The 23,715-nt window shown below is 46.1% G+C and overlaps 3 protein-coding genes across 5 annotated transcripts; all 3 read left to right on the top strand.

Annotated features, from left to right (window-relative positions):
- Window positions 1–553: 553 nt before the first annotated feature.
- ccr9a (chemokine (C-C motif) receptor 9a) lies at window positions 554–3,652 on the top strand. 3 transcript variants are annotated; one of them, XM_033982640.2, is made up of 6 exons: window positions 554–643; window positions 1,559–1,592; window positions 1,987–2,361; window positions 2,490–2,762; window positions 2,857–3,033; window positions 3,162–3,652. In XM_033982640.2, exons 2-6 carry the CDS (start codon window positions 1,578–1,580, stop codon window positions 3,420–3,422), a joined length of 1,101 nt encoding a protein of 366 aa, XP_033838531.1. In that variant the 5' UTR covers window positions 554–643; window positions 1,559–1,577; the 3' UTR covers window positions 3,423–3,652. The 3 variants fall into 3 exon arrangements, with proteins under 3 accessions (XP_033838531.1, XP_055084750.1, XP_033838530.1); XM_055228775.1 differs by having other exon boundaries at window positions 1,559–2,361; XM_033982639.2 differs by lacking the exon at window positions 554–643 and having other exon boundaries at window positions 1,416–2,361.
- A 676-nt stretch (window positions 3,653–4,328) lies between these two features.
- Window positions 4,329–10,100, top strand: bfsp2 (beaded filament structural protein 2, phakinin). The gene is made up of 9 exons (XM_055228774.1): window positions 4,329–4,558; window positions 4,757–4,929; window positions 5,093–5,175; window positions 5,486–5,642; window positions 8,323–8,463; window positions 8,942–9,061; window positions 9,201–9,465; window positions 9,526–9,565; window positions 9,932–10,100. The coding sequence occupies exons 1-9, from the start codon at window positions 4,351–4,353 to the stop codon at window positions 9,999–10,001; spliced, it is 1,257 nt and encodes a 418-aa protein (XP_055084749.1). The 5' UTR covers window positions 4,329–4,350; the 3' UTR covers window positions 10,002–10,100.
- A 509-nt stretch (window positions 10,101–10,609) lies between these two features.
- On the top strand, window positions 10,610–22,046 carry klhl18 (kelch-like family member 18). Its single transcript, XM_033983054.2, has 11 exons — window positions 10,610–10,771; window positions 12,415–12,545; window positions 12,936–13,076; window positions 18,353–18,551; window positions 18,871–19,028; window positions 19,272–19,405; window positions 19,517–19,739; window positions 19,942–20,046; window positions 20,133–20,244; window positions 20,402–20,611; window positions 21,471–22,046. The coding sequence occupies exons 1-11, from the start codon at window positions 10,640–10,642 to the stop codon at window positions 21,645–21,647; spliced, it is 1,722 nt and encodes a 573-aa protein (XP_033838945.1). The 5' UTR covers window positions 10,610–10,639; the 3' UTR covers window positions 21,648–22,046.
- The last annotated feature ends 1,669 nt before the right edge of the window (window positions 22,047–23,715 follow it).

The following is a 23,715-nucleotide window of genomic DNA, read 5'->3' as shown; positions in this document are numbered from 1 at the left end:
AAACCAGGACTAAACCAGGATTAAACCAGGACTAAACCAGGACTGAGCTAGCACTGGACAAGGACTGACAGGCCGAAACCAGGTGTAAAGCAGAACTAAACCAGGGCTAAACCAGGATTAAACCAGGACCATATCAGCACTGAATCAGGACTGGACCAGGACTGAACCAGGACAAAACCAGATCTAAATGCGGGCTAAAACAGGAATGCGTCATTCCTAAACAAGGCCTAAACCAAAACTAAACCAGGTCTCAACTAGGACTAAACAAGGACTGAATCAAGACTCATCCAAGTCTAAACTAGGACTAATCCAGGAATAAACCAGGACTAGCCCAGGGCTCAACAAGGACAGGTCTAAACCAGGACAGTTTGTTCATATTTGGGTTTTTTATGACAAAAGTATAAAGTTGTAAACAGGAAGTGACTGCTTCCCGCCTCACACTTCTGCTGGTTGGTGGAGCTCGTGCTAGGAGGCTGTTTTGTGCTCTGATTGGTTGATATCTCTTACACGTGTCTGATGTAACTGCGGTTAAACGACAAACTGAGAGTCTAGACCCAGACTCTCACCAGTCTAGACCTGGACTATAACCAGTCTAGACCCGGATCACAACCAGTTTGGACCCCGTCCTGATCTGCATACAGCGGTAAGCCTTCCTCTCATTTCGCTCTAGTTTTAGTGACATGTCAAACGTCTCTAAGGCGTCCAAATGATGTGTGCACCTGCCTCATGCCTCTGACTACATTCTCATCCCAATGACTTTTTATTTTTCATTTTTATTATTAGAGGAGGAATCAGACCAGAGACCAGGCCAGGGACCAGACCAGAGACCAAAGACCAGATCAGAGACCAGAACCAGACCAGACCTGAAACCAAAGGCTAGATTAGGACCAGACCGGAGACCGGACCAGAGAATAAAGACCAGATGAGAGACCAGACCAGAGACCAGACCAGACCAGAGACCAGACTACAGACCAGACCTGAGACCAGACCTGAGACCAGACCTGAGACCAGACCAGAGACCAGACTACAGACCAGACCTGAGACCAGACCTGAGACCAGACCAGAACCAGACTACGACTAGACCAGAACCAGATCAGGACCAGACTGGAGTTAGTTCGCTTCATTTTTTTTGGCGCCACCACAAAAAAAAAACGTTGAGAAATAGTTTCAGTTTCCTGCAGTTTTACTTTGAGGCCACAACAGGATGTGACTTTACTCAGAATACTACTACTGATAATAATAATACTACTGTTACTACTAACATGCAAACTCCACATGGAAAGGCCTAGTACTCGAACCTGGACCTTCTTGCTGTGTGGCGTGAAATACAACTAGCAGTAATGGTACTAATACTACAATTACTACTTCTACTACTGCTTTAAGATGATGGGGGAAACCTGAGTCTTGGTTCAGTCTTAGTTCAGTCCTGGTTCAGTCATGGTTTAGTTCTCGTTTAGTCCTGGTTTTGTCTCAGCCGCAGACGGGTCTCAACGTGGTTTGTGGTGTAGGCTTTGTAACAGTTGCCTGTGTCTCAAACTGAAACTTTTTTACTTTTCAGATTTGAACCAAAGCCAAAGATGGATCACACAGAGGTACAGGAGGGCATCTGACACACAGGAAGGGCATCTGACACACAGGAAGGGCATCTGACACACAGGGAGGGCATCTGACACACAGGAAGGGCATCTGACACACAGGGAGGGCATCTGACACACAGGGAGGGCATCTGACACACAGGGAGGGCATCTGACACACAGGGAGGGCATCTGACATGGTGGCGCTAGCCCAGTATTCAGGATTTAGGTTCGGCCCCTTTTGTACAGACAGCTCCGTGTCAAATAAATTGGAGGAAGACAAATTTCACCAAAAATTCTGATTTTCCAGAATTTTTTAGACATGCCTAGATATGCTTCCATAGACTTTATATGTAAACCAGATGCTCTGAGTCTGGTGCATCTTGACACTCATCTAATCTTTGTTCTCCAGCCCCCAGACCTCTCAGAGTTTGAGTCATGGACCAGTTCCTGGTCTACAGAAGACCCGTTTACAGAGGACTATGACGGTCTTATGTGTGAGCGCTCAGAGGTGCTGCAGTTCCGGGCCGGGCTAGAGCCAGTCTTGTTCTGGACTGTGGCCGTCCTTGGTCTGGCGGGGAACCTGCTGGTGCTGTGGGTGTATCTGTGGAGAGGACGGGGTGTGTGCGGGGGACGGGGCCTGAAGGCACTGACTCACCTGTACCTCTTACACCTGTGTGCTGCAGACCTCTTCTTCCTGCTCACGCTCCCCCTGTGGGCGCACCAGAGTACTGAAGGATGGACTTTGGGCGCCCCGCTCTGTAAGGTCACCGCCGCCATGTACAAGGTACTGAGAAACTGAGCCTGAACCAGGTCGGTCTAACCCTCTCTTCTGTAGGTGAAACTGTTCTCTCTGAGCCTGTTTCTTCACCTGTAGTGCCTGGTTTAGTCCTGATCTAACCCTCTCCTCTTCAGGTGAACCTATTCTCCGTGAGCCTGTTCCTCGCCTGTATTGCGGTCGATCGTTACGTGGTCATCGTTCACCCGACAGCAGCGCTGAACTCTCAGCGGCAGCGACGCAACTGGGCTCGAGGCATTAGCGTTAGCGTGTGGCTGCTAGCGCTGCTGTTAGCCACGCCAGAGCTTGCCTTCGCCACAGTAACAACTCAGGATGATCACATGACCTGCCGCACGCAGTACCCTGCCCACTGGGGCCGTGTCGGCAAGGCAACCGCCCTCAGCCTCCAGGTAAGCCCACCTCACCCTCCAACCCTCCGGTCCAGACCAGGTTCAGACCTGACTGGGATCCTGGCTCAGGTCTGATCTTGTCCTCTTTCTGCAGGTCTCATTAGGGTTCTTCGTCCCATTGGTTGTCATGGCTGGGTGCTACCTAGTGATTGGTCGTCGGCTGCTTATGACTCACACTTTTCACAAGCACCGCCCTCTTTTGGTCATCATGGCAATCGTCCTGGTCTTTATCATCACTCAGCTTCCTCACAACTGCGTCCTGATCACCGAGGTACTCCCCTGACCCCTCCCCCTCACTTCTATCTTTGTCTGACCTCCTTCAGATCCTTGTCTAATCCAGTTCAGATCCTTGTCGAAACCGGTTGAGATCTGGCTATAATCCTGTCTGCTCTTATTTAGATCTGGGATGCTCACACCACAAGCCTCAACTGTGCGGATCGCAAAGTCCTGGATAAAACTGGTCTGGTCCTTCAGGCGGTGGCCTTCTCTCACCCCGCCCTCAACCCCTTCCTTTATGCTCTGATTGGTCGCCGCTTCAGACAGGAATTGATGTCATTGCTGCCACGCTCCAGCACTCAAAAGAAGAACATCTCCCTGTCCTTCAAGAACCGCCCCCGGACTCTGTCGGACAGTGAAACATCACAGGGACTGTCCCTTTAAATGTTATTATTATGATGTTTATTTTAATTATTATTATTATTATTATTATTAAAAATAATCCTGTACTAACTATGTGTATGTCAGTGGCCGACTGCCCTGTGTTATTTACATTAGGACCACGACAGAACCAGGACTAAACCAGGACTAAACCAGGACTTTAAAGCCCGTCTCTGCACGGGTCCTAGAGCTGCTGCTGTTTGACTTTTGTAAATAAAGACCTTTGCTTTGTGTGTGACTTGTCTCGTGTTATTGGTGACTAATCAGGAAGTTGAGTCTGTTCCTCACATTTAAGGGTCAACGATCAAGCTCCTGACTGAGGGGTTGTGGGTTCAAATCAGTTTGTTGCTCCGGTTTAAGATCGCCTGTGGATTTTCCAGAGTTTCATTCTGGAAAATCCGAAACTTTTCAAAAGAATCTGGAGTTTAATGGTGCAGCAATACATTTGTCCTGATCCAGACACAGGACTTGGGTCTGGCCTATAGTTTTTTAGACTCCTGCTTCAGTCTCTGTTTGGGCTTCACATATAAAAATATAAAGTATATATTAAGACTATATAAAGTATATATAGTGTCTAGTGTTTTTGTCACACTTTTATTTGAGTACATGTTGTGCCCTGTGTCCTGTGATGGGAGGGCATCCAGAGTACACACCTATTATATGGACCTGTCCTGTGATGGGAGGACATCTGGAATACAGGTCTATTTTATGAACCTGTTGGGCTCGTGAAGTCTCCAGAGCAGAAATGGGAGGGCATCCGAAGTACAGGTCTATTCTATGGGGCGCTGCTGACTGGCGCGTTTCTCTGTGAAGCGAAGCACAAAGCGCGCGCTTCCAGAAGAGGCGCGTGCGGCTTTATAAACAGTCCTCGCACAGCTCCACGGGCTTTTTGACCTAGATTCGGAACCGGACCTGGACCCGGACCTGGACCATGCCTGTCCCCCGCCGCAGAGCGTCTCTCCTCGGCCACGGCTCCGCGGAGCGCCCGGTGTCTGCGGGCACGTGCGCGGGGCGCGTTACCGTGTCCTCGCACCTGGGATCCGGCACGGGCACGCGCGTGACCCGGCGCGCGCTCGGCATCAGCAGCGTGTTTCTGCAGGGCACGCGCAGCAGCGCCGCGCCCGTGATCCCCAAGACAGGTAAGGACACGTGCACGCCTGGTTTGGGACAGGGTCAGAGTTTAAAGCCCCAGACAGAGTGAACTGTGGTCACTGCTCCTCTGGGTCAGCTCTGACCTGGTCTGGTGTCTGGTCCAGGTCTCTGGTCTAGACTGGTCTGGTCTCTGGTCAGTTCTCAGGTCTGGTCTGGTCTCTGGTCTAACTGTGGATTCTGGTCAGGTCTCAGGTCAGGACTGGGCTGGTCTCTGGTGGACTACAGGGACAAAGTCCAGGCTTTGGAGCGTCTGAACTCGGAGTTGGAGCAGCAGATCCGCGCTGTGCTCCAGCAGAGGGCCCACAGCGCCACCTCCTGGGAGCCGCTCAGGGCACAGTGGGAGAACGTATACCGGCAGGTCAGCAAGGGCATTCGATGCAATCTGACACATGGGGAGGGCATCTGATGCAATCTGTCACATGGGGAAGGCATCTGACACACACTGAGGGCATTTAACACAACGGGACAGCATCTGACACAATGGAACATAAGATGATGGGAGGGCATCTGGCTCTTTGCAGGTGAGTGAGGAGATCTTGTCTAACGCGAGGCTCATGTTGGAGACGGAGAATGTGCAGAACAAGGCCGACGACTTCAAAGACAGGTCCTCTTCTTCATCTTCTTCTTCTCCTCTTCTTCACCTCCTCCTCACCTCCTCCTCCTCTCCTCTTTTTCTTTCTCTCTGGTTGCAGGTTGGACTCCTGTCTTTTTTTCACTTCTCTCCTCTCACTTCTCTCTCCCTTCTCTCTCCTCTCTCTGGTTGCAGGTTTGACTCTTTCTCCTCTCTCCTCCTCTCAGTCGTCTCTCTCCTCTATCTGGTTGCAGGTTTGACTCCTCTTTCTCCTCTTTCTCCTCTCTCTCTCCTCTCTCCTCTCTCCTCCTCTCAGTCGTCTCTCTTGTCCCTCTGGTTGCAGGTTTGATTCTGAGCGTCCCTGGAGGCAGGAGTTGGAGGAGGAGATCAGTGCATTGCTCAAAGTGTCGGAAGAGGCGTCTCAGACTCGGGAAGATCTGCAGCGTCGCTCTGATGACCTGTGGGCGGAGCTACAGCAGCTGCAACTCAGCCACCAGCAGGTGAGGGTGGGGCCAGAGGACAGGGGGCAGGGCCAGATAACAGGTGAGGGCGGGGCTTGGAATGTGTTGTTTAAAGTGCATCTGACAGGTTTTCATGTTTTTCAAATTGTGACTTGGTTTGATGGGATTGTAGCTCTGCTAAATATTTCATAGTTACTATAAAAGTTAAGAAGCAGTTTGTGTGAAAAGTACAAAAATACAGGAAGTAGTCCTGAGTAAAACAGGGACAAACTTTCTGAGAGTTTAAACCTTCATTTAACTAAATAAAGGTGATGTCATTTATTTTGTTAGTCTAATTATAATTATAGAGGTTATGCAGATGACTTTACAACCTTTGGAACTTTGTCAGTGAGTGGCAAAGGTATCTGAGAGTCATAAACTCTTGAAGTGAATATAAAGTCCACATATATCTGCACTGGACCAGAGTGCACACAGGTGATGATCCCATCATGTTGGTTTGCTTAAAATCCTGCAGAGGAACACAGACAAACAAACATGGCTGTGCTGCACTAGCACAATGCTTCAAGTTCGAGCCAAAACAGCCAAAAAACAGCTGTCTAATCTTCATTAGTAGAAACTCAGGGAGAGTTTATGATTGTCCAGTGCTGTGGACAAGTTGCAGGACTTTGCAGTACTTCTGCAAAGACAGGGACAACAGGGTTTAGCTTGGTGGCAGAACATGTCTATAGTATTATTACAATTTACAGATCCTGCTTACTTCTGGACAGCAAATGGCTAAATAACACAGAAAGTGAAAGAGTATCAAACCCAAACCAATCAGAATGTGTACAGTTCGCCCTCTGCAGGATTAGTGGTGTCACTACATAGCCCAGACATGAGCAACCTACGGGCCGGGGGCCATACTTTAGGCTGATTAATCCGGCCCGCTGAATGTGGCCAAATTATATTAAAATAGGTACAGGTAAACCTTGTTTAGAGTTTTTCTGCTGTGTTTATTTTACTGAAATTCAATAAATTAATTATTAATTTAATTAATGCATTTGGAAAACAATTTGTACAATGAGCCATATATATATATATATATATATATATATATATATATATATATATACACACATCCTGGCCCGGCCCCATTGTGGCCCGTGTGTGTGTGTGAAAATTTTGCCCACCCTTGAAATAGCCCCTGTAACCAGATAACCAACACTGAGTCATGTGCTTGAACGCTTTGATGGACACAGGAATAAAATTGCATTTGATATGCACTTGAAATTTTTTCCTGTAAACATATCTGAAATGTGAAGGAGCGTAACAAATATAAAAGTGTACAACTCTGCTTAGTTTGTGCCTGACTCAAGAAAACAAGAAAATCAAGTCAACAGCAGAAAATCAGCGAAGAGTGAAACCACAGAAACACTGCAGACACACTCACGTTTTTCACTGATACAGACTTCAGGTCAGAGACAGATGATCTAAAGGGCGACAGTGGCTCAGTGGTTAGAGTGTTGGTCCCCCAACCCGAAGGTTGGAGGATCAAGTCCTGCTTGGACAAAGTTCTGTTGTTGTGTCCTTAGGCAAGACACTTCACCCTAGTATGAAAGTGGTGTGAATGATAGGTGGTGGTCGGAGGGGCTGATGGTGCCGTCAGTCTCCCCAGGGCTACAGTAGTAGCTTACCATCACCAAGTGTGGAAATGAATGAATAATGACTATAGTGTAGAGCTTTGACAAGCCTGTAAAGCGCATTACAAGTGTAAGGCATTATTATTATTAAACCTTTCTTTCCTTAAATCACATCTTTCTGCAATTATTTCCTCTGTGTGTTGAGGAAATAATTGCTGTGAATTAAAAATAACAGTTCCACAGACAAAAATGAGGCAGAGAAAAGCAAAGAAACACATTTTGTCTGTTATGCTGAAGGACTAAAGGGAAGAGTGAGAGGGGCGGGGTCTGGAGGACTAAAGGGGAGACTGGAGGAGGAGGGGTTTGGAGGACTAAAGGGGAGCATGAGGGTGGGGTAGGGTCTGGAGGATTAAAGGGGAAAGTGACGGAGGGAGGGGTGGAATCTGGAGGAGTAAAATGGACAGTGAGGGGGAGGAGGGGTGGGACCTGGAGGACTAAAGGGGAGAGTGAGGGGGGAAGAGGGGCCGCATCTGGAGGACGGGCCGGGGTCTAGAAGATTAAAGGGGAGGGTGAGGGAGGGAGGAGGCGCAGGGTCTGGAGGTATAAGGAACAGTGTGATTGGTCTAACAGGTATCCACTCGTCAAACTCCGCCCCTGCAGCCAGGTGTTTGTAATCACAAACACAATCACTGGAGGCAGCACACATATTTAGATTTAGACATTTTTTACTAGAAAGCTGAAAATTTTGAGTTTAGACTATTGTTTGAGAAACAAAGTAATAAGAAAACACCTTTATTTTCATGAAATCATCTATCAGAAAATGTTTTTCTTGTGTAAATTGTACCAAACTTTTGGACAGAAAGTGAGATATCTTCAGTGTGTTTAGAACTCTCTACTTCATGTAATGTTCTACATGTTTTTCAACTTTATTGGTTTAAAACTATAATTTACAAACATATTACCCCATCAAATTAAGTTAAAATTAGAGAATAATTAAAACCTATCATACACAAAAGATCAAAATGAAATCTGTAAATGAACTCTCCTGAAATCTGATTCAACCACAAAGTTGTCTCTCCACTCCACCACTCCCCCTGCAGGATGTGCGCCGCCTCTACACCCACGAGCTGGACCAACCAGACTGCACCCAGACCGGACTAGACCAGGTCTTAGACCACATCCGAGCCCACTGGGAGAGAGTCTGTGAAGAGAGCCGAGTCCAAAGCGACGCCGAGACCAAGGTCAGACTGCCTTTAGTCCTGGTTTAGACCCGATTTAGTCCTGCTGAACTCCTGCTTTGGTTTTGCTTTACTCCTGCTTTAGTCCTAGTCTAGTCCTGGTTTTGTCCTGGTTTACTCATGGTTTAGTCCTGGTTTAGTGCTGGTCTGATCCTGCTTTAGTTCCGCTTTAGTCCTAGTTTAGTTCTGCTTTAGTCCTGGTTTAGGACTGGTTTAGTCCTGCTTTAGCCCTGGTTTAGTTCTGGTTTAGTCCTGGTTTAGTCCTGGTTTAGTCCCGGTTTAGTGCTGGTTTAGTCCTGCTTTAGCCCTGGTTTAGTTCTGGTTTAGTTCTGGTTTAGTCCTGGTTTAGTCCTGGTTTAGTGCTGGTTTAGTACTGCTTTAGTCCTGGTTTAGTCCTGGTTTAGTCCTGGTTTAATCCTTGTTCTGCTTTAGTCCTGCTTCAGTGCTTGTCTGATTCTGCTCTGATCTCGGTCTGTTGTAGGTCTTCAGTGTGGCCCTGAGTCCAGACCAGGAGCAGGTCGAGGAGCTCAAGACCGAAGTCCAAGAAGCTGCGTCTAAACTCCAGAGTCTGCAGGCCCAGACTGAGTCCCTCCGAGCCCTGGTGAGGATCTCAACCGGTTTAATCAGGATCTAAACCGGTTTAACAGGGATCTGAACCAGTTTAATGAGTCTCAGTCAGTTTGCAGGAGGATCTGAACAGGTCTAGACCAGGATCTGATCAGGTTTTTGTCCCTATGTAGAAGCGTGGTCTGGAGGCGTCGCTCGGTGATGCTCGGCACTGGCAAGAGGTGGAGCTACAGAACCTGGGTTCAGTGGTCTCTGGTCTGGACTCAGAGCTGAACCAGGTCCGTGCTGAGGCCGAGTCCCAGCGCAGAGACCTGGATACTCTGCTCAGCAACAAGCAGAGACTGGAGCAGGAGGTGCTCCTGTACCACAGCCTCCTGAAGGGGGAGGAAACTCGCTACCAAGGACTGGACCAGGGACTGGACCAGGAACTGGACCAGGGTCCGGACCAGGGATTGGACCAGAGTCCGGACCAGGGTCCAGACCAGGGTCTGGGCCAAGACTCAGGGACCAGAGGGACCCAGGAGATCCCAGAGGAGCAGTGAGTGGACCTCTCTCCTTCTCTCTCCTCCTCTCTCCTCCTCTCCTCAATCCTCCTCTGCTCTCTCCTCCCCTCCTCCTCTCTCCTCCTCTCCTCTATCCTCCTTTGCTCCTCCTTTGCTCTAGCCTCTTCTCTTGTTTTTTCTGTTTAGTCTATGCCACAAGCTGTATGGTCTACACCCTATACCCGGTTTGTGGTTCTGTTCCTCTCTTCCTCTCTCCTCCTCTCTCCTCTTATCCCCTCCTCTCATCTCTACTCCTCTCCTCCTCTCCTCAACTCTTCTCCTCTCCTCTGGGTCTAGCCTGTGGCACATGCTATATGATGTGCCTGTCTTGTGGTGATCTGGTTTGTGGTTCTGTTCCTCAGATGCAGAGTTCACACTGAGCCCGGAGCACCAGCACCCCCTGCTGACCCCAAACCACACATAAACAAATGACCAGGACCACGTTTCCCATGAGCCTCTGCTGCAGTCGCCGTGGAGACGAGGCTTGTGCTGTGATTCTTCTGAGTTTTACGGTTGAGCTGATGTTTAAGAATAAAGTTTAATGTTTTCACAATTGAGTTTTTATTTTTTTGCTCAAAATGAACAACACCCTGTTCCTGGACCTAGTCTAGTCCCGGTATAGACCTGGTTTAAACCTGATTCAGTCCTGGTTTAAGACAGTGTTTCTGACAGTGTGTTTATATTGGTACAGTGGTAGTAGTAGTCTGACTCATATTTGACCAATATCTGACCCAGATTTGATCCATGGACATGTTAGTGACTCTCACGTCCTTCTCCTAAGACATAGAATAATGTTCTGTATAATAAATATATCATAGAAGAGTAATGGTCATAAAACACTTCAAATGTTATCTCCTCACACAATCTAATTTGGACCTGGTTTTTAAGAAACCCTGGGGACCCCTGAGGAGTTTGGGGACCTGCAGGTTGGGTCTTTTATTTTGGAGGTATTTTATTCTGAAGGGTAAGCCTTTATTTTGAAGGGTCAGCATTTATTGTGAATTGTCGAGGCTTTTGGCTCCTTTACTATGAAGGCTCCGGCGGAAGTGCGCGCAGAGACGGCGGAAGTGATGGGAGACGCGCTGTCCGAGTCGGAGCTCGAGGATTTGGTGCATTTTTCGGCGCACGAGCTGCCCGCGCGCGGCTACGGCGTCATGGAGGAGATCCGGCGTCAGGGCAAACTCTGTGACGTCACGCTCAAGGTGAGACATCGGGCCGTGCGCGTGCACCGGGCCCGGGACCGAGCCGCGGCTAATGCTAATGCTAAAAGCTAACTCCGTTAGCCCGGAGCTAAACAACAGGTGACCTCTGACCCCCGCATGCACCTGCTCGCCGCACCTGCGCGTGTGCCAGACACCTGCGAATCGCAAAGTCCAGCCCGAGAGTCCTGATTTAGACCTGGTTTAGACCTGCAACTTAGATCAGACTTGGTCCTGGTTCAGACTTGGTCCTGGTTCAGACTTGGTCCTGGTTCAGACTTGGTCCTGGTTCAGACTTGGTCCTGGTTCAGACTTGGTCCTGGTTCAGACTTGGTCCTGGTTCAGACTTGGTCCTGGGTTTGACTTGAATCCTGGTTTAGACCTAGCCCTGGTTTAGACTTGAATCCTTGTTTAGACCTGGTCCTGGTCTTGTGCTGTAAAATGCAGAGACTGCACTTTGTGATCAGATTAAACTAGATTAACTCGATTAAATGGATAAAATCCACAGACCAGGACTTCAGGGTCTTAAATGGTCTAGTCCCTGGTCCCTGGTCTCCTGTCAGATTGCAGACTTGTTGACCTGGTTTATAGTTAACCTCTATATTTACTGGGCCTATCCACATGAAACGAAACTGGCATAAACTTCAGCGTCTTTTCTGTCAGAATAAATAAAAGTGAAATAATTTTTTTCACAAGCTTCACAAAGTGATGCACTTATTCAACCCCAGAGACTTTTGAAAGGACTTTATGATTATTATGACAAGTTTATGAACCCAATCCCAAAGAAATAATGAGAAGGTTCAACATTTGCAGTAATAAGTTTGGAGATTCTTTTAAAAACAGTGAATCTCTCATAGAGATATGGGCCCCACCCTCCATCTGAGTTTAGGACGTCATCCTATTTTGTCTCCTCCTCTCTGGGAGCATTAATTCAGCGCTCACCTCCTCCTTTCCTTGTCTCCTCACTGAACTCCTCACATGTCTCCTTGTCTCCTCTCATGTCTCACCTCCTCCTTTCCTTGTCTCCTGACCCGTATCCTCACATGTCTCTTTGTCTCCTCTCCTTCAGGTGGGGAACATAAGTTCAGTTATCACCTCCTCCTCTCCTCATGTCGCCCCTCTCCTCATGTCGCCTGTCTCCTCATGTCGCCTCTCTCCTGGTCTCCTCTCCTTGTCTTCACTCTCCTCACATCCTTCCTCATCTCCTCACTTACTTCCTCGTCTCCTCATGTGTCTCCTTGTCTCCTCACATGTCTCCTCATCTCCTCTAATGTCTCTTTGTCTTCTCACATTTCTCCACTTTTCTCACCTTTCTCCCTCTCCCCTCACTCATCTCCTTGCACGCCTCCTTGTCTCCTCACATGTCTCCTCGTCTCCTCACTAAGCTTCTCAGTCATCCCCTCACTTGTCTCCTCTCATGTGTCCTCATCTCCTCTCACGTCTCCTGATCTGTTCACGTCTCCTTGTCTCCTCACATGTCTCTTTGTCTCCTCTTTCATCTCCTCTAATGTCTCCTTGTCTGCTCGCGCTTCTCCTCTCACATCTCCTTGTCTTCTCATTCGTCTCCTCACGCATCTCCTCTCTTGTCTCCTCGTCTCCTCACTTGTCTCCTTTCTCCTCACATGCGTCCTTGTCTCCCCCTGCAGGTGGGGGAGCATAAGTTCAGTGCTCACCGGATCGTACTGGCCGCCTCCATCCCGTACTTCCATGCCATGTTCACTTCCGACATGGCAGAGAGCAAACAGGACCAGATCCTCATGCAGGGAATGGACCCCAGGTGAGCCTCCTCTGCATCATCTCTACATCCTCTGCACTGTCTGCGTCTCCTCTGCTCCTCAGACCTTCTCCCCTGCTCTTCTGACCCTATCCTCTGCTTCTGGCTCTCTCCTCTGCTCCTCTGACCCTCTTCTCGGCTTAAACTTTGTGTACAGCGGACACTTCTCCTTTCCTCCTCTTCTCTGACCCACTCCTCTCCACTGTTCTCCTCCACAGCGCTTTGGAGGCCTTGATCAAATTTATGTACAGTGGACGCACCTCTCTCTCTGTGTCTCTCCTTTCTCTCTGTGTCTCTCCTTTCTCTCTGTGTCTCTCCTTTCTCTCTGTGTCTCTCCTTTCTCTCTGTGTCTCTCCTCCTCCCCTCTTTGACCCTCTCTCCTCTCCTCCACAGCGCTCTGGAGGCCCTGATAAACTTTGCATACAGTGGACACATTGCCATAGATCAGCAGAATGTTCAGAACCTGTTGATGGGAGCCAGTTTCCTGCAGCTTCAGAACGTGAAGGAGGCCTGTTGCAGCTTCCTCCAGCAGCGGTGAGTCTCTGACCTTCGACCTGTGACCTCTCCACTGTGACCTTTGATCTGTACACAAAGAGATGTAACAGTTATATAACAAAAATTTTAGTGATGTAACATTTGACTGTCAATCGTCAGCTGATTCTGAAACTGAGGTTTGGCTCTGTTAGATTTGAAGTTGGGTTTAATTAGGCCACATTTACTGTTATAAGCATAAGGGAGCATTTCCATTACAATTGACCCATGCTGCTTTGGGTGTGACACAGGTCTAGCAAGACACATCCAATGGCATGATGTAGGTTTGCGCCGCCATGAAGCACTGGACAGATGACTATAGAATGACAGGTGCTAAAGCAGCATCAACACTGACCGACAGTGGCATAACAATGAGCTGAGTTTATGCTCATCATACGTCTGTTCATGAACCTGCACCAGTGGAAGAAACTGCTTTCTGTCACCGTGCGCCAGAACCAGTGTCATCTACAAAGACACAAATGCACAAATGTTCCTGCAGTGATGCACTTCCAGCTCCGTAGGACACTTTAGCTTCTTTTCCATGGGCAAAATCATATTTGATTTATACTAGTAATCATAAAGCCGATTTCAGCAGTTCCCAAAAAGATGTTTAGTCTGTGTCACCGAGATGGCGCTGAAGCTAGTATAAACACAAAACTACTTCTGGTTTATCGTCAGTTTTTTTTCTGCATTTATTTAATTTCTCTGCAACTCTACGCCGTGTTTTTACCTCTCTTTATGTAATGCCTTGAGTTTGGCTCCTGTTAGATGCATCAAGTCCTGGAAATATTATATTTTTAACATTTATATGGGCATGCTGTGCATTGATAAACAGGAAACTGTGTTGCATAAGCAATGCATGAATGCAACAACTGATTTGCTCAACATGTAAAGTTGCCATAACTGGAAATATGGCATCAAGTCAGCGTTATGTGAGAGATTATTATTTTCTTTTTGTTTTGTATCTTGAGTTTGCATTCTCTTGTGCCCAATCACCTAGTTTCTTGTGTAGCCATGCCTGAGCTAAAATGATCTGTTACGTGCTGGCCCCCTCTGGGAGCTAGTACCCTCCAGGGTCTGTTTCAAACGGGGCAGTATGGTTCACTTTAGACGGTGGAGACACTTGCAGCTCGTACCGATTCACTCAAAGCAAACCAGTGGAAACAAGGCTGTATTAAAAAAACAGTAGGTAGGATTAAGGATATTTTTGTATAAGACTCTTTACAATAGCCTTTACAATAGCCGCCTTTACAATAGCCTTAATTAGTCAGTAATTATAATTATATAATTATAATATAATTCATTATATACATAAGTGCCAACCATTCTCCCCTCTATTTGAAGCTCAATAAACCATTGAGAAAGAATGAAAGGTTTTGTCAAAGCAGACTCAGATAGGCATGTCCCAAATCCCAAGCCTTCACAAGTAAGATTCCTTTTAATCCTAACTCAAAATGACTGTCCATAAAAAGAATAGAATTTTATGTTTCTGTGCCTCTGATTCAGTCTCCTAAAGAACATTCTGAAGGAGCATTTTCTGTTTCTATAGGGATAGGCGATATACAGGGCTACAAACTTTTGGAGAAATTTGATCTTGAAATAGGTCAGGCTGGCTGCACAGCGATCTCCCTTTTTATATCAGACAGCTCCAAATGGAGCACGTTCCCATTGGTTCAGCGCGTGCTCCAGGGCAAGGGACAGTCTATGTCTCTAACCCTAACGACCACAAGCTGAACTTCCGTGGACCAGCACTGAACCGCCCCTGAGAGGAGACATCACCGTGCTGACGCACGGCTTGGCTAGGTGAAAGTTTTAGTGTTCAACATGTCCCCTAAGTTTGTCTGCCGTTCACGTTTTAAAGTACTTTTGCAGTGTGCTAATACAAACCTAAGTGGCTGCAGACCCCATTTGGCCAGGACCATTTTCATGTTCACTAAGAAATTATAATCAATGCAACATGCAATAAGTTGTAAGTTATTACATTCTCGCAATGTGAGGAGCGCGCCTGTGAGGAGTGTGCATGTGAGGACATGTACTCACATACACACTCCTCATACACGCATAATGACTGAAGTTACCACGCAGCTTCAATAGCCTAGGTCACAAAAATATGACTTCAGACCTCCATGAGGTTTGGATTGTGTGTTTTTCAGGAGTTACTGTCCACACTGCAGTGTGATCAAACTGCAGTGTGGACCGTGGACTTATAAACAGTCTTTCTGACCACAATTTTATTTTCTGCTCAAGGAAAATCAAGAGGCAGCATCCAGCTACAAGCAACAAAAATAGGTCATATGTTTTTATACCTAAAAATCTGCAACAACTTTTAAAGAATGAACTTGAACAACTCAATTGGTCCAATGTATTGGAAAATGTGGACACTGAAACTTGCTCAATGAACTTTATCAAAAGCATCAATGACATTTTAACCCAGTTTACAAGAGAAGGTAAAGTTAAAAAAACTAGGGAACATCTTCCTTGGCTTAATAGTTACTGTAGAAAATTGATGAAAGAAAGGGACCAGGCACTTAAAAAATCTTTGAAAACAGGAACTACAAGTGATCGCCAGATTTTTACATCACTCAGAAATAAAGTGATACAGCAAATACGTAAAGCAAAAGCTATGTTCTATATTGAGATTATAAAAGGGGCTAATGGGAATGGTAAAACAATATGGGAAAATTTAAATAAATTGCTGGGGTGTAAAAGAGATCATCATCTCAAGAATCTACAGCTTCAAGTACAGGGCACACTGACTGATGACCTAGGCAAAATTGTCAATATATTTAATACATTCTTCATTAGCTCAATTGAAGATTTAAAAATGAACCTAAAAAGCTCTGACATTCCACATTATCCTTTAGATCTTAGTAAATCAGTGTTTAACATACAAGAAATCTCTGTCCCTGAGGTCATAAAAACAATAACAGCTCTTAAAAGTTCAAAAGCCAGGGACATATTTGGCATGTCAAGTCACTTCTTAAAGCTTCACAAAGAGATACTCGCAAGTCCAATTGCACATATAATAAATCAGTCCATTAAACATGGAATCGTGCCATTATCATGGAAAACTGCCAGGGTTACCCCAGTACTTAAGGCAGGAGACAAAACAAAACCAGAGAACTATCGGCCAATAAGTATCTTGCCAGTCATTTCAAAAATAGCTGAAAAATGGGTTGCTATACAGCTAACTGAACACCTGAACAACAGTGAAACTACTCTTCATCCTATGCAGTTTGGGTTTCGGAAGCATCACTCCACAGAGACAGCCACTTGCTATTTCTTAGAAAAACTTAAACATCTACTTGATCAGGGCGGCTTTGTGGGTGCTGTGTTCCTTGACCTGAAACGTGCTTTTGACACTATCAATCATACTGTTCTTCTTGACAAGTTAACATATTTTAACTTCTCTAACAATGCCCTCTGCTGGATGAAATCATACCTGTTGGACAGAAAACAAGCTGTACAAATTGAAAATTCACAGTCAACCTTACTCACTTGCTCAGCTGGAGTCCCACAAGGCTCAATATTAGGTCCAATTTTATTTAGCTTATATGTCAACAATTTACCAAATGTTTGTAAGAGTGTAAAAATGCAATTATATGCAGATGATACTGTACTGTACACTCATGCAAAAACAAAATATGAAGCTGCCGCAGTGCTCTCCGGTGCCATGGTACCAGTGTCCTACTGGCTCCATGACTCTGGCCTGCATCTCAACACTAAAAAGACGGTCTGCATGTTTTTCTCTCGACAGCCAGCAGGGGGTGAGCAACCATCTGTGTTGGTCAATGGGGAAAGATTAGATGTGGTTGAACAATTTAAATACCTTGGGGTAGTTTTTGACTCTAACCTAAATTTTAAACAGCATGTTAAAAAAATTTCTTATATAATTAAATTAAATCTGTCAAACTTCAAACACATAAGACCTTATCTGACGACAGAATCAGCAAAGGCGTATATGCATGCCATGATATTCAGTCACATGTCTTACTGCTATACCACATGGTCTCACACATCAGAGGCCATCCTGAAGCCCCTAAAGTCCCTCTTCAAAAAAACATTGAAAACACTGGATAAAAAGCCTCTACAGTATCACTATTGTAATATCTTAAGTAAGTATAACATTCTGGATCTTGAAAGTTATCAGGTATTTATGGACGCTTGCCTTATTTTTAAAGTTTTAAATGGACTTGCTCCTCCACCATTAATGGATTTTATAAGTAAAAAAATGACTGACCGAGTTAATACCAGAGCATTGACCAGAGGAGACTGTACCGTACAAAGACGCAGGACCAAATTTGGCCAAATGGTGACATCTGTCAGAGGATCACAGTCATGGAACACATTACCTGCCCATGTCAGGAACTGTGGCTCCTTTTCAACCTTCAAGAACACTCTGAAACACTGGTTGAAAAATAATCAAACATGCTCACACATGTAGATTTTATTATTATTATTATTATTTTTATTTTTTTTATTTTTTTTTCCTGGGACATCTTAAACTCGGAATATGGTCTATTGTGGTTCACTTGTTGTCATGTCTATGTACACTTTTGGTTTGTCTGTGTTTCTTTAAATCTCCTGTTTTTGACCTGCCTTAGGACAACGGGTGTAAAGTAGCTATTGTGCTAATTCCGGCATATTTACATTGATGCTGTTTGTTGACATGTTGATTAATATGCACTGTCCTAATTAAAATAAATAAATAAATAAAAAAATAAATAAATAAAATATAGCCTTTTCAGGGAAAAAGTAGAGATTCAAATATTGACCAAACAGTAAAAGCTTTGTTCAAAGTCTTATTACGGTTATTACACTTACGTGGGCTAATAATACTAGTAGGAGAGTTCAAAATATTGATAAATGGCTGCTTTATTCCCTTTATTTTATCTATGATAAATCTAAGCTATATGGGGCACCAGTTCATCCTTTAATGCCCAAACAGTGGTGATCCCAGTCATGTGTGATTCTTTAGTGAAGAATCCATTTACTGTTAAAACAGTTTTATTATTTATTTACTGAGAAGTAAAAACATAACCATATTTGCACTACAGTATTAGTTAGTTTACCTTTTGAACACACTGCCATTTTTTAACAGACCCATGCGTCAAAATGGAAGTAGAAGAGTGTTAAATGGCCATGTGTTAGACTAACATCGAACAGATGATTTTATATTCAGATAAATGCATTTTGTTATTATTTTTACAGATGTGAAATGTTAATTTGTGACCATGTTTTTGGTGCACTTGTTTTATGTTTCTGTGTGTCTGTTTCAGTCTCCACCCGAAGAACGTGTTGGGGGTACGCACGTTTGCGGAGACGCTCATGTGCACGGCGCTATACGAAGCTGCCAACAGTTTCCTGCATCAAAACTTTGTGGATGTCTCGGAGTCAGACGAGTTTCTGGCCCTAAGTCTGGAGCAACTTTTGGAGCTGACGAGCTGCGACGAGCTCAATGTGCGGGCCGAGGAGCAGGTAAGGATCACAAGTGGTCTAACCCAGGGTCTAATGCCGAGGAGCAGGTGAGGATCATGACGTTTTAGATCAATATGTGAAATGTCCAAATTATTACATAATGATCCACTGGCTCATTATGTTATTGGACTGGTCTTAGTTCTTGTCCCATGTCTGGTCTCAGTCTTCTCTGGTCCTCAGATCTATGAGTCACTCTTAGTCTTGGCTTAGTTCTGGTCAGGTCTCGTCTCTGCCTTGTCTCTTGTTCTGTTTAGGTCTTCGAGGCGGTCCTGTTGTGGTCTGGTCTCTAGTTTTAAGTCTGGTCTCTGGTCTTCCTCAGGTCTTCGAGGCAGTCCTGTCTTGGGTCCACCATGATCCCGGGCGTCAGGAGGTTCTTCCGGAGCTACTGGAGCAGATTCGACTTCCTCTGTGCAGACCCCAGTTCCTCTCAGACAGAGTCCAGCAAGACCAACTACTGCGTTGCTGCCACAAGTGCAGGTAACACTGGCTGAGGGCAGAGTCAGGGCCTGAAGCTGGCCTGAAGCTGGCCTGAAGCTGGCCTGAAGCTGGCCTGAAGCTGGCCTGAAGCTGGCCTGAAGCTGGCCTGAAGCTGGCCTGAAGCTGGCCTGAAGCTGGCCTGAAGCTGGCCTGAAGCTGGCCTGAAGCTGGCCTGAAGCTGGCCTGAAGCTGGCCTAAACTTAGACTAAACTTAGACTAAAACTGGTCTTTGCATCTGTGCAGGGATCTCGTCGACGAGGCGAAGGATTTTCACCTGATGCCAGAGCTCCGCCCCCTTCCGGCCTTTAAACTCCGCCCCCGCGTGTGCTCGTCTTTGAGTGGTCTGTTGTATGCAGTCGGTGGGCTCAGCAGCACAGGTGAGTCATGGTTTTGACTTGATATAGTCCTGGTTTAGACACCGTTAAGACACTGTTTAGTTTTGGTTTAGTCCCGGGTTAGACCTGGTCTGACCCAGCTCTGGTCCGCAGGGGACTCTCTAAATTTGGTTGAGGTCTTCGATCCTGTAGCAAACTTCTGGGAGCCGTGTCAGCCAATGAGAACGGCCCGCAGCCGAGTTGGCGTGGCTGTCGTCAATGGTTTGCTCTACGCCATTGGAGGATATGACGGCCAATCACGGCTTAGCACAGTCGAGGTCTACAACCCCGAGACCGACACCTGGACCCGGGTCTCCAGCATGAACTGCCAGAGGAGGTAAGACCTGTTTTAGTCCTGTTTTAGTCCTGTTTTAGTCCTGTTTTAGTCCTGTTTTAGTCCTGTTTTAGTCCTGTTTTAGTCCTGTTTTAGTCCTGGTTCAGTCCTGGTTCAGTCCTGGTTCAGTCCTCATTCAGTTCTGGTTTAGCCTGGATTTGTCTTTGTTCAGTCCTGGTTTAGTCCTGTTTTTTTCTTTCCTCAGTGCGATGGGGACGGTGGTGTTGGATGGACACATTTATGTTTGTGGAGGCTATGACGGAAAGTCTTCCCTCAACTCAGTGGAATGTTACTCACCTGAGACTGACAGGTAAATTGCTGTTCAGATCCTCCTCTAGACCTGTTCAGATCCCAGTTGGACTCGTGTAAACCAGTTTGAATCCTGGTCTGGTTCAGGTGGACCTTTGTGACGGAGATGAGCGCAAGCCGGAGCGCCGCTGGAGTCACAGTTTTTGACGGGCGCATCGTGGTGTCGGGCGGCCATGATGGTCTGCAGATCTTCAACACGGTCAGACCTCCACCTCCCCAAACTCCTCCCACTCCCCTAGACTCCTCCTCCCTCTCCTCAGACTCCTCTGCTTTTTCCCCAGACCCCCCTCCGACCCTCTCTAACCTTTTACCCTCTAACTCGTCTGACCCTCTCTGTCTGCCCCGTCTGCCCTCAGGTGGAGTGCTTCAGCCGGCACAGTGGTCGCTGGGCTCCGTTTGGCTCCATGTTAAATAAACGCTGCCGTCACGGTGCAGCAGCGCTCGGCGGGCAGATGTTTGTGGCGGGAGGATATGACGGCTCTGCATTCCTGAGCAGTGCTGAAGTGTTCAACTCCGAGAGCGGCCAGTGGAGTCTCCTAGTGCCCATGCACACACGCCGCAGTCGGGTGAGACATGACATTCTGAGCTCTGCAGGCCTCCAGAACCCGGACCTGGAACAGACTCTGATGTTCTGAAAATAAAGCAGGACACTGTACTTAGACCTCCACCTGTAAAGAACCACAGTCACTAAAATTACAGAGAAATGCGAGTGCGCTAAACAATCCAATTCAAGTTGTCTTTGCCTCAAAACCTGTCACACTCTTGTCCCAGTTTACAGCAGGTCAAACAGGTGCGAACGGGGGCTACAAGATGTTCAGGCGCTTGTAGTAATGTAGCATAAGCACTCAAGCTTTGCGGCTGTAATTACTGTTAAAACGCTAACGTACATCTAACCACACTTTGACACAAATAGATAAGCCATGTCTCTTTTACGTCAAGCATTTTATTTTCAGGATTGTGTTACTCACAATTTATTTACTCTATGTAGCACAAATAAACACTGAAGCTCTAGTAAGTTTAATTTTGACTTAAACGTAACTAAAACAAAACCACACGTGCTCAGTGGGTGTTCGGTGAAGTGGTTTGTCATCGACACTGATGTAAAATGAGAGTACAGATCCAAACACGTCTAATATTTCCCTGCTGTTTTTGACCTCGTGCAGCTGAATGCCTCTTCTAGTCTGCGCCTAATGTAAAACAGACTGTGCCGTTACATGCAGTAGGTATCCGAGCATCAGCTTCTCCAGATGTATCATTGGGATCTTCGAGATTTGATTCACAACACCTCAATCATGGTTACTCGTTTCAGCGTCACTACTTTAGTCTTGGTTTAGATCTCTTTCGTCCTGGTCTCTAGTCTAATCCTGGCCTCTGATCTAGTCTCTGGTCTAGCCTCTGTCTCAGCCTGTCTCTCCTGTGTTACAGGTGTCCCTGGTGGCCTGCGGGAGGCGTCTTTATGCCGTAGGAGGATACGATGGACAGTCCAACCTGAGCTCCACAGAGACCTTCTGTCCTCTGAGCCGACAGTGGAGCTTCTGTGCTCCCATGAGCTGCCACCAGGGGGGTGTAGGGGTGGGCTGTGTGCCTCTTCCGCCCTCCTGACCCCACCCCCGCCTGACCCCGCCTGCCTGACCCCCTCTGGACTATGGCCACGCCTCCTGGAGTCTGATCCCACGGCGGCCATTTTGGCGCAGGAATATTTTTGGACCAAACTGAGACAAGAGGACGCTGCTGTTTTAGGAACATGGACACGTTTACCTCAGAGTGACCCTGGTGACCTGAGCTGTCAGTGACTGAGGTGACCCTGAGCTGACCTGAGATGACCTGGAGTGACTGGGGTTGACCCTGTGGTGACCCTGAGCTGACCTTTCATGATCTTTAGTGACTGGGGCTGAGGGAGTTTCTGGAGTTTTTACTTGATTCACAAACTGTTGAGACAACGCTGCTCAAACCTTTGGTGAAATAATGTAATTTAATAATAATAAATTATTAAAATAAGGGCTTTCGTTGTATCTGGGGTCAGACAGTGGTTTCCCATGATCCTTAGCTGCACAAACTCAGTTTGTCCTATCATGATTCACCAAATTTAACCTGTGCATTTACAAAGCCTTTTGTGCTTCATATTTGCATATTTATGGGATGCAGGTTCAAATAGAAATATGATTAAAAAAAAAAAATGTATCTAAACCAGGACAAATCCAAACCAAGCTCTGGAGGTTGGACTCACTGCCCCCTGCTGGTGAGTGCCTCTGACAGTAATCTGATTACAATAATCAGATTGCTGGCTTCTCTGCTCAGCTTTGACCTGTTTTCTCCGTGTGGCCCTAAGAGCAGGTCTGGTACAGCCCATTCACTTTAAAATATGTGATATGGTATTGTCACTCGGGTAAAGGGCACTGTCCCCTTGTTTAACACGTTTGCCCCGGCCCCAGAGGCCAACATCCCTCAGTCCAATGTTACATCAGAGGACACATAACAATCTCCTCCATCCTCATCTCCTCCCTCCTTGTCTCTTTGCTACCTCTCTCATTGTCTCCTTGTCTTCTTGCTTCCTTGTCTCCTTGCTTCCTAGTCTCCTTGCTTCCTAGCAGGTGTTGGTGGTCTAAGATCTTGAGGATTATTTTTAATCTTGTTTGACACTTGTTTCCTTCCTCACTTTAACTGTGTCCTCGCCTGTGCATGTTCTCTGTCATCGTGTCTCCTCTTCTCGTCTCTTTTTCTGTGCCTCTTCGTTTCATCTTCTCTCCTCGTCTCCTCTCTCCTCGCCTCCTCATCTCCTCATTATGTCGTTGGTGCAGGTGAATGAGGTGCACACGGCTCTGCTCTCAGACCCTGCCTCCACTCAGGTGAGTCTCTTTGGTTGTTCGATGACATTGTGAGTTTATGCTGAATACACTCACCTGAATACAACAAACCTCTGGTGACTGGTCAGTGCTGGACCTGCTGTGACGCAAAATGCAGAACTCATGTTTCTATAATTAGGACTTGGAGACTGTGGTAAATAGTTAAATTGTTTTTTAAATAAATTATGGGACAGCTTGTGATGAAAAGTTGGTTTAAATATTACAGGAAGTAGAGAGATTACTTTTTAGAATTCAGTGCTTTAAATTTCATAAATAAATAAAAAACGATCCAAAAGCAGGACAATGAACGCAGAAGGATGGCATTCTCTGGGAGTTTAAACCTTTATTTTAGAAAATTAAGGTGTTTTTGGCAGAAATGAAGCAGTATGTAAATCAGATTAACTTTGGTTTCCAGGTAACAGTTATTTAACTACCTTTCATCATATCTGCATGTCCTCCCTGCCAAGAATAATGGCAGGGAGAGTACTGTTACTTCAAAATAATATTACTCAAGAAGTACAAAGTAGTAGTCCAAGAAATTACTCAAGAGTGAAAACGTATTTTGGAAAAAATACTTCTCCATTGTTAGGATGTCACATCTGACTTATTATTTTAAGTTAATGTAATCTAAAGTCCAAAACTTGAAACAATGCACAAAATCTGGTATTTTCAAACAAACAAAAATGAAACACTAAATTATATCTGAAGGAGCAGTGCAAGAAACGCTATTCTCAACAAAAATACATAGACATAGACCTACTCACAGTGGGAAGAGGAACCACAACTTGTACTGTACAGTTACTTCAATAAAAATACTGCTCAAGTAG

This window comes from Periophthalmus magnuspinnatus, chromosome 17, assembly GCF_009829125.3.
Source record: "Periophthalmus magnuspinnatus isolate fPerMag1 chromosome 17, fPerMag1.2.pri, whole genome shotgun sequence".
In the NCBI taxonomy this organism is placed as follows: Eukaryota; Metazoa; Chordata; class Actinopteri; order Gobiiformes; family Gobiidae; genus Periophthalmus; species Periophthalmus magnuspinnatus.
Note: the sequence above shows the minus strand (reverse complement) of the source record. Positions and strands in the feature narration are given on the sequence as shown.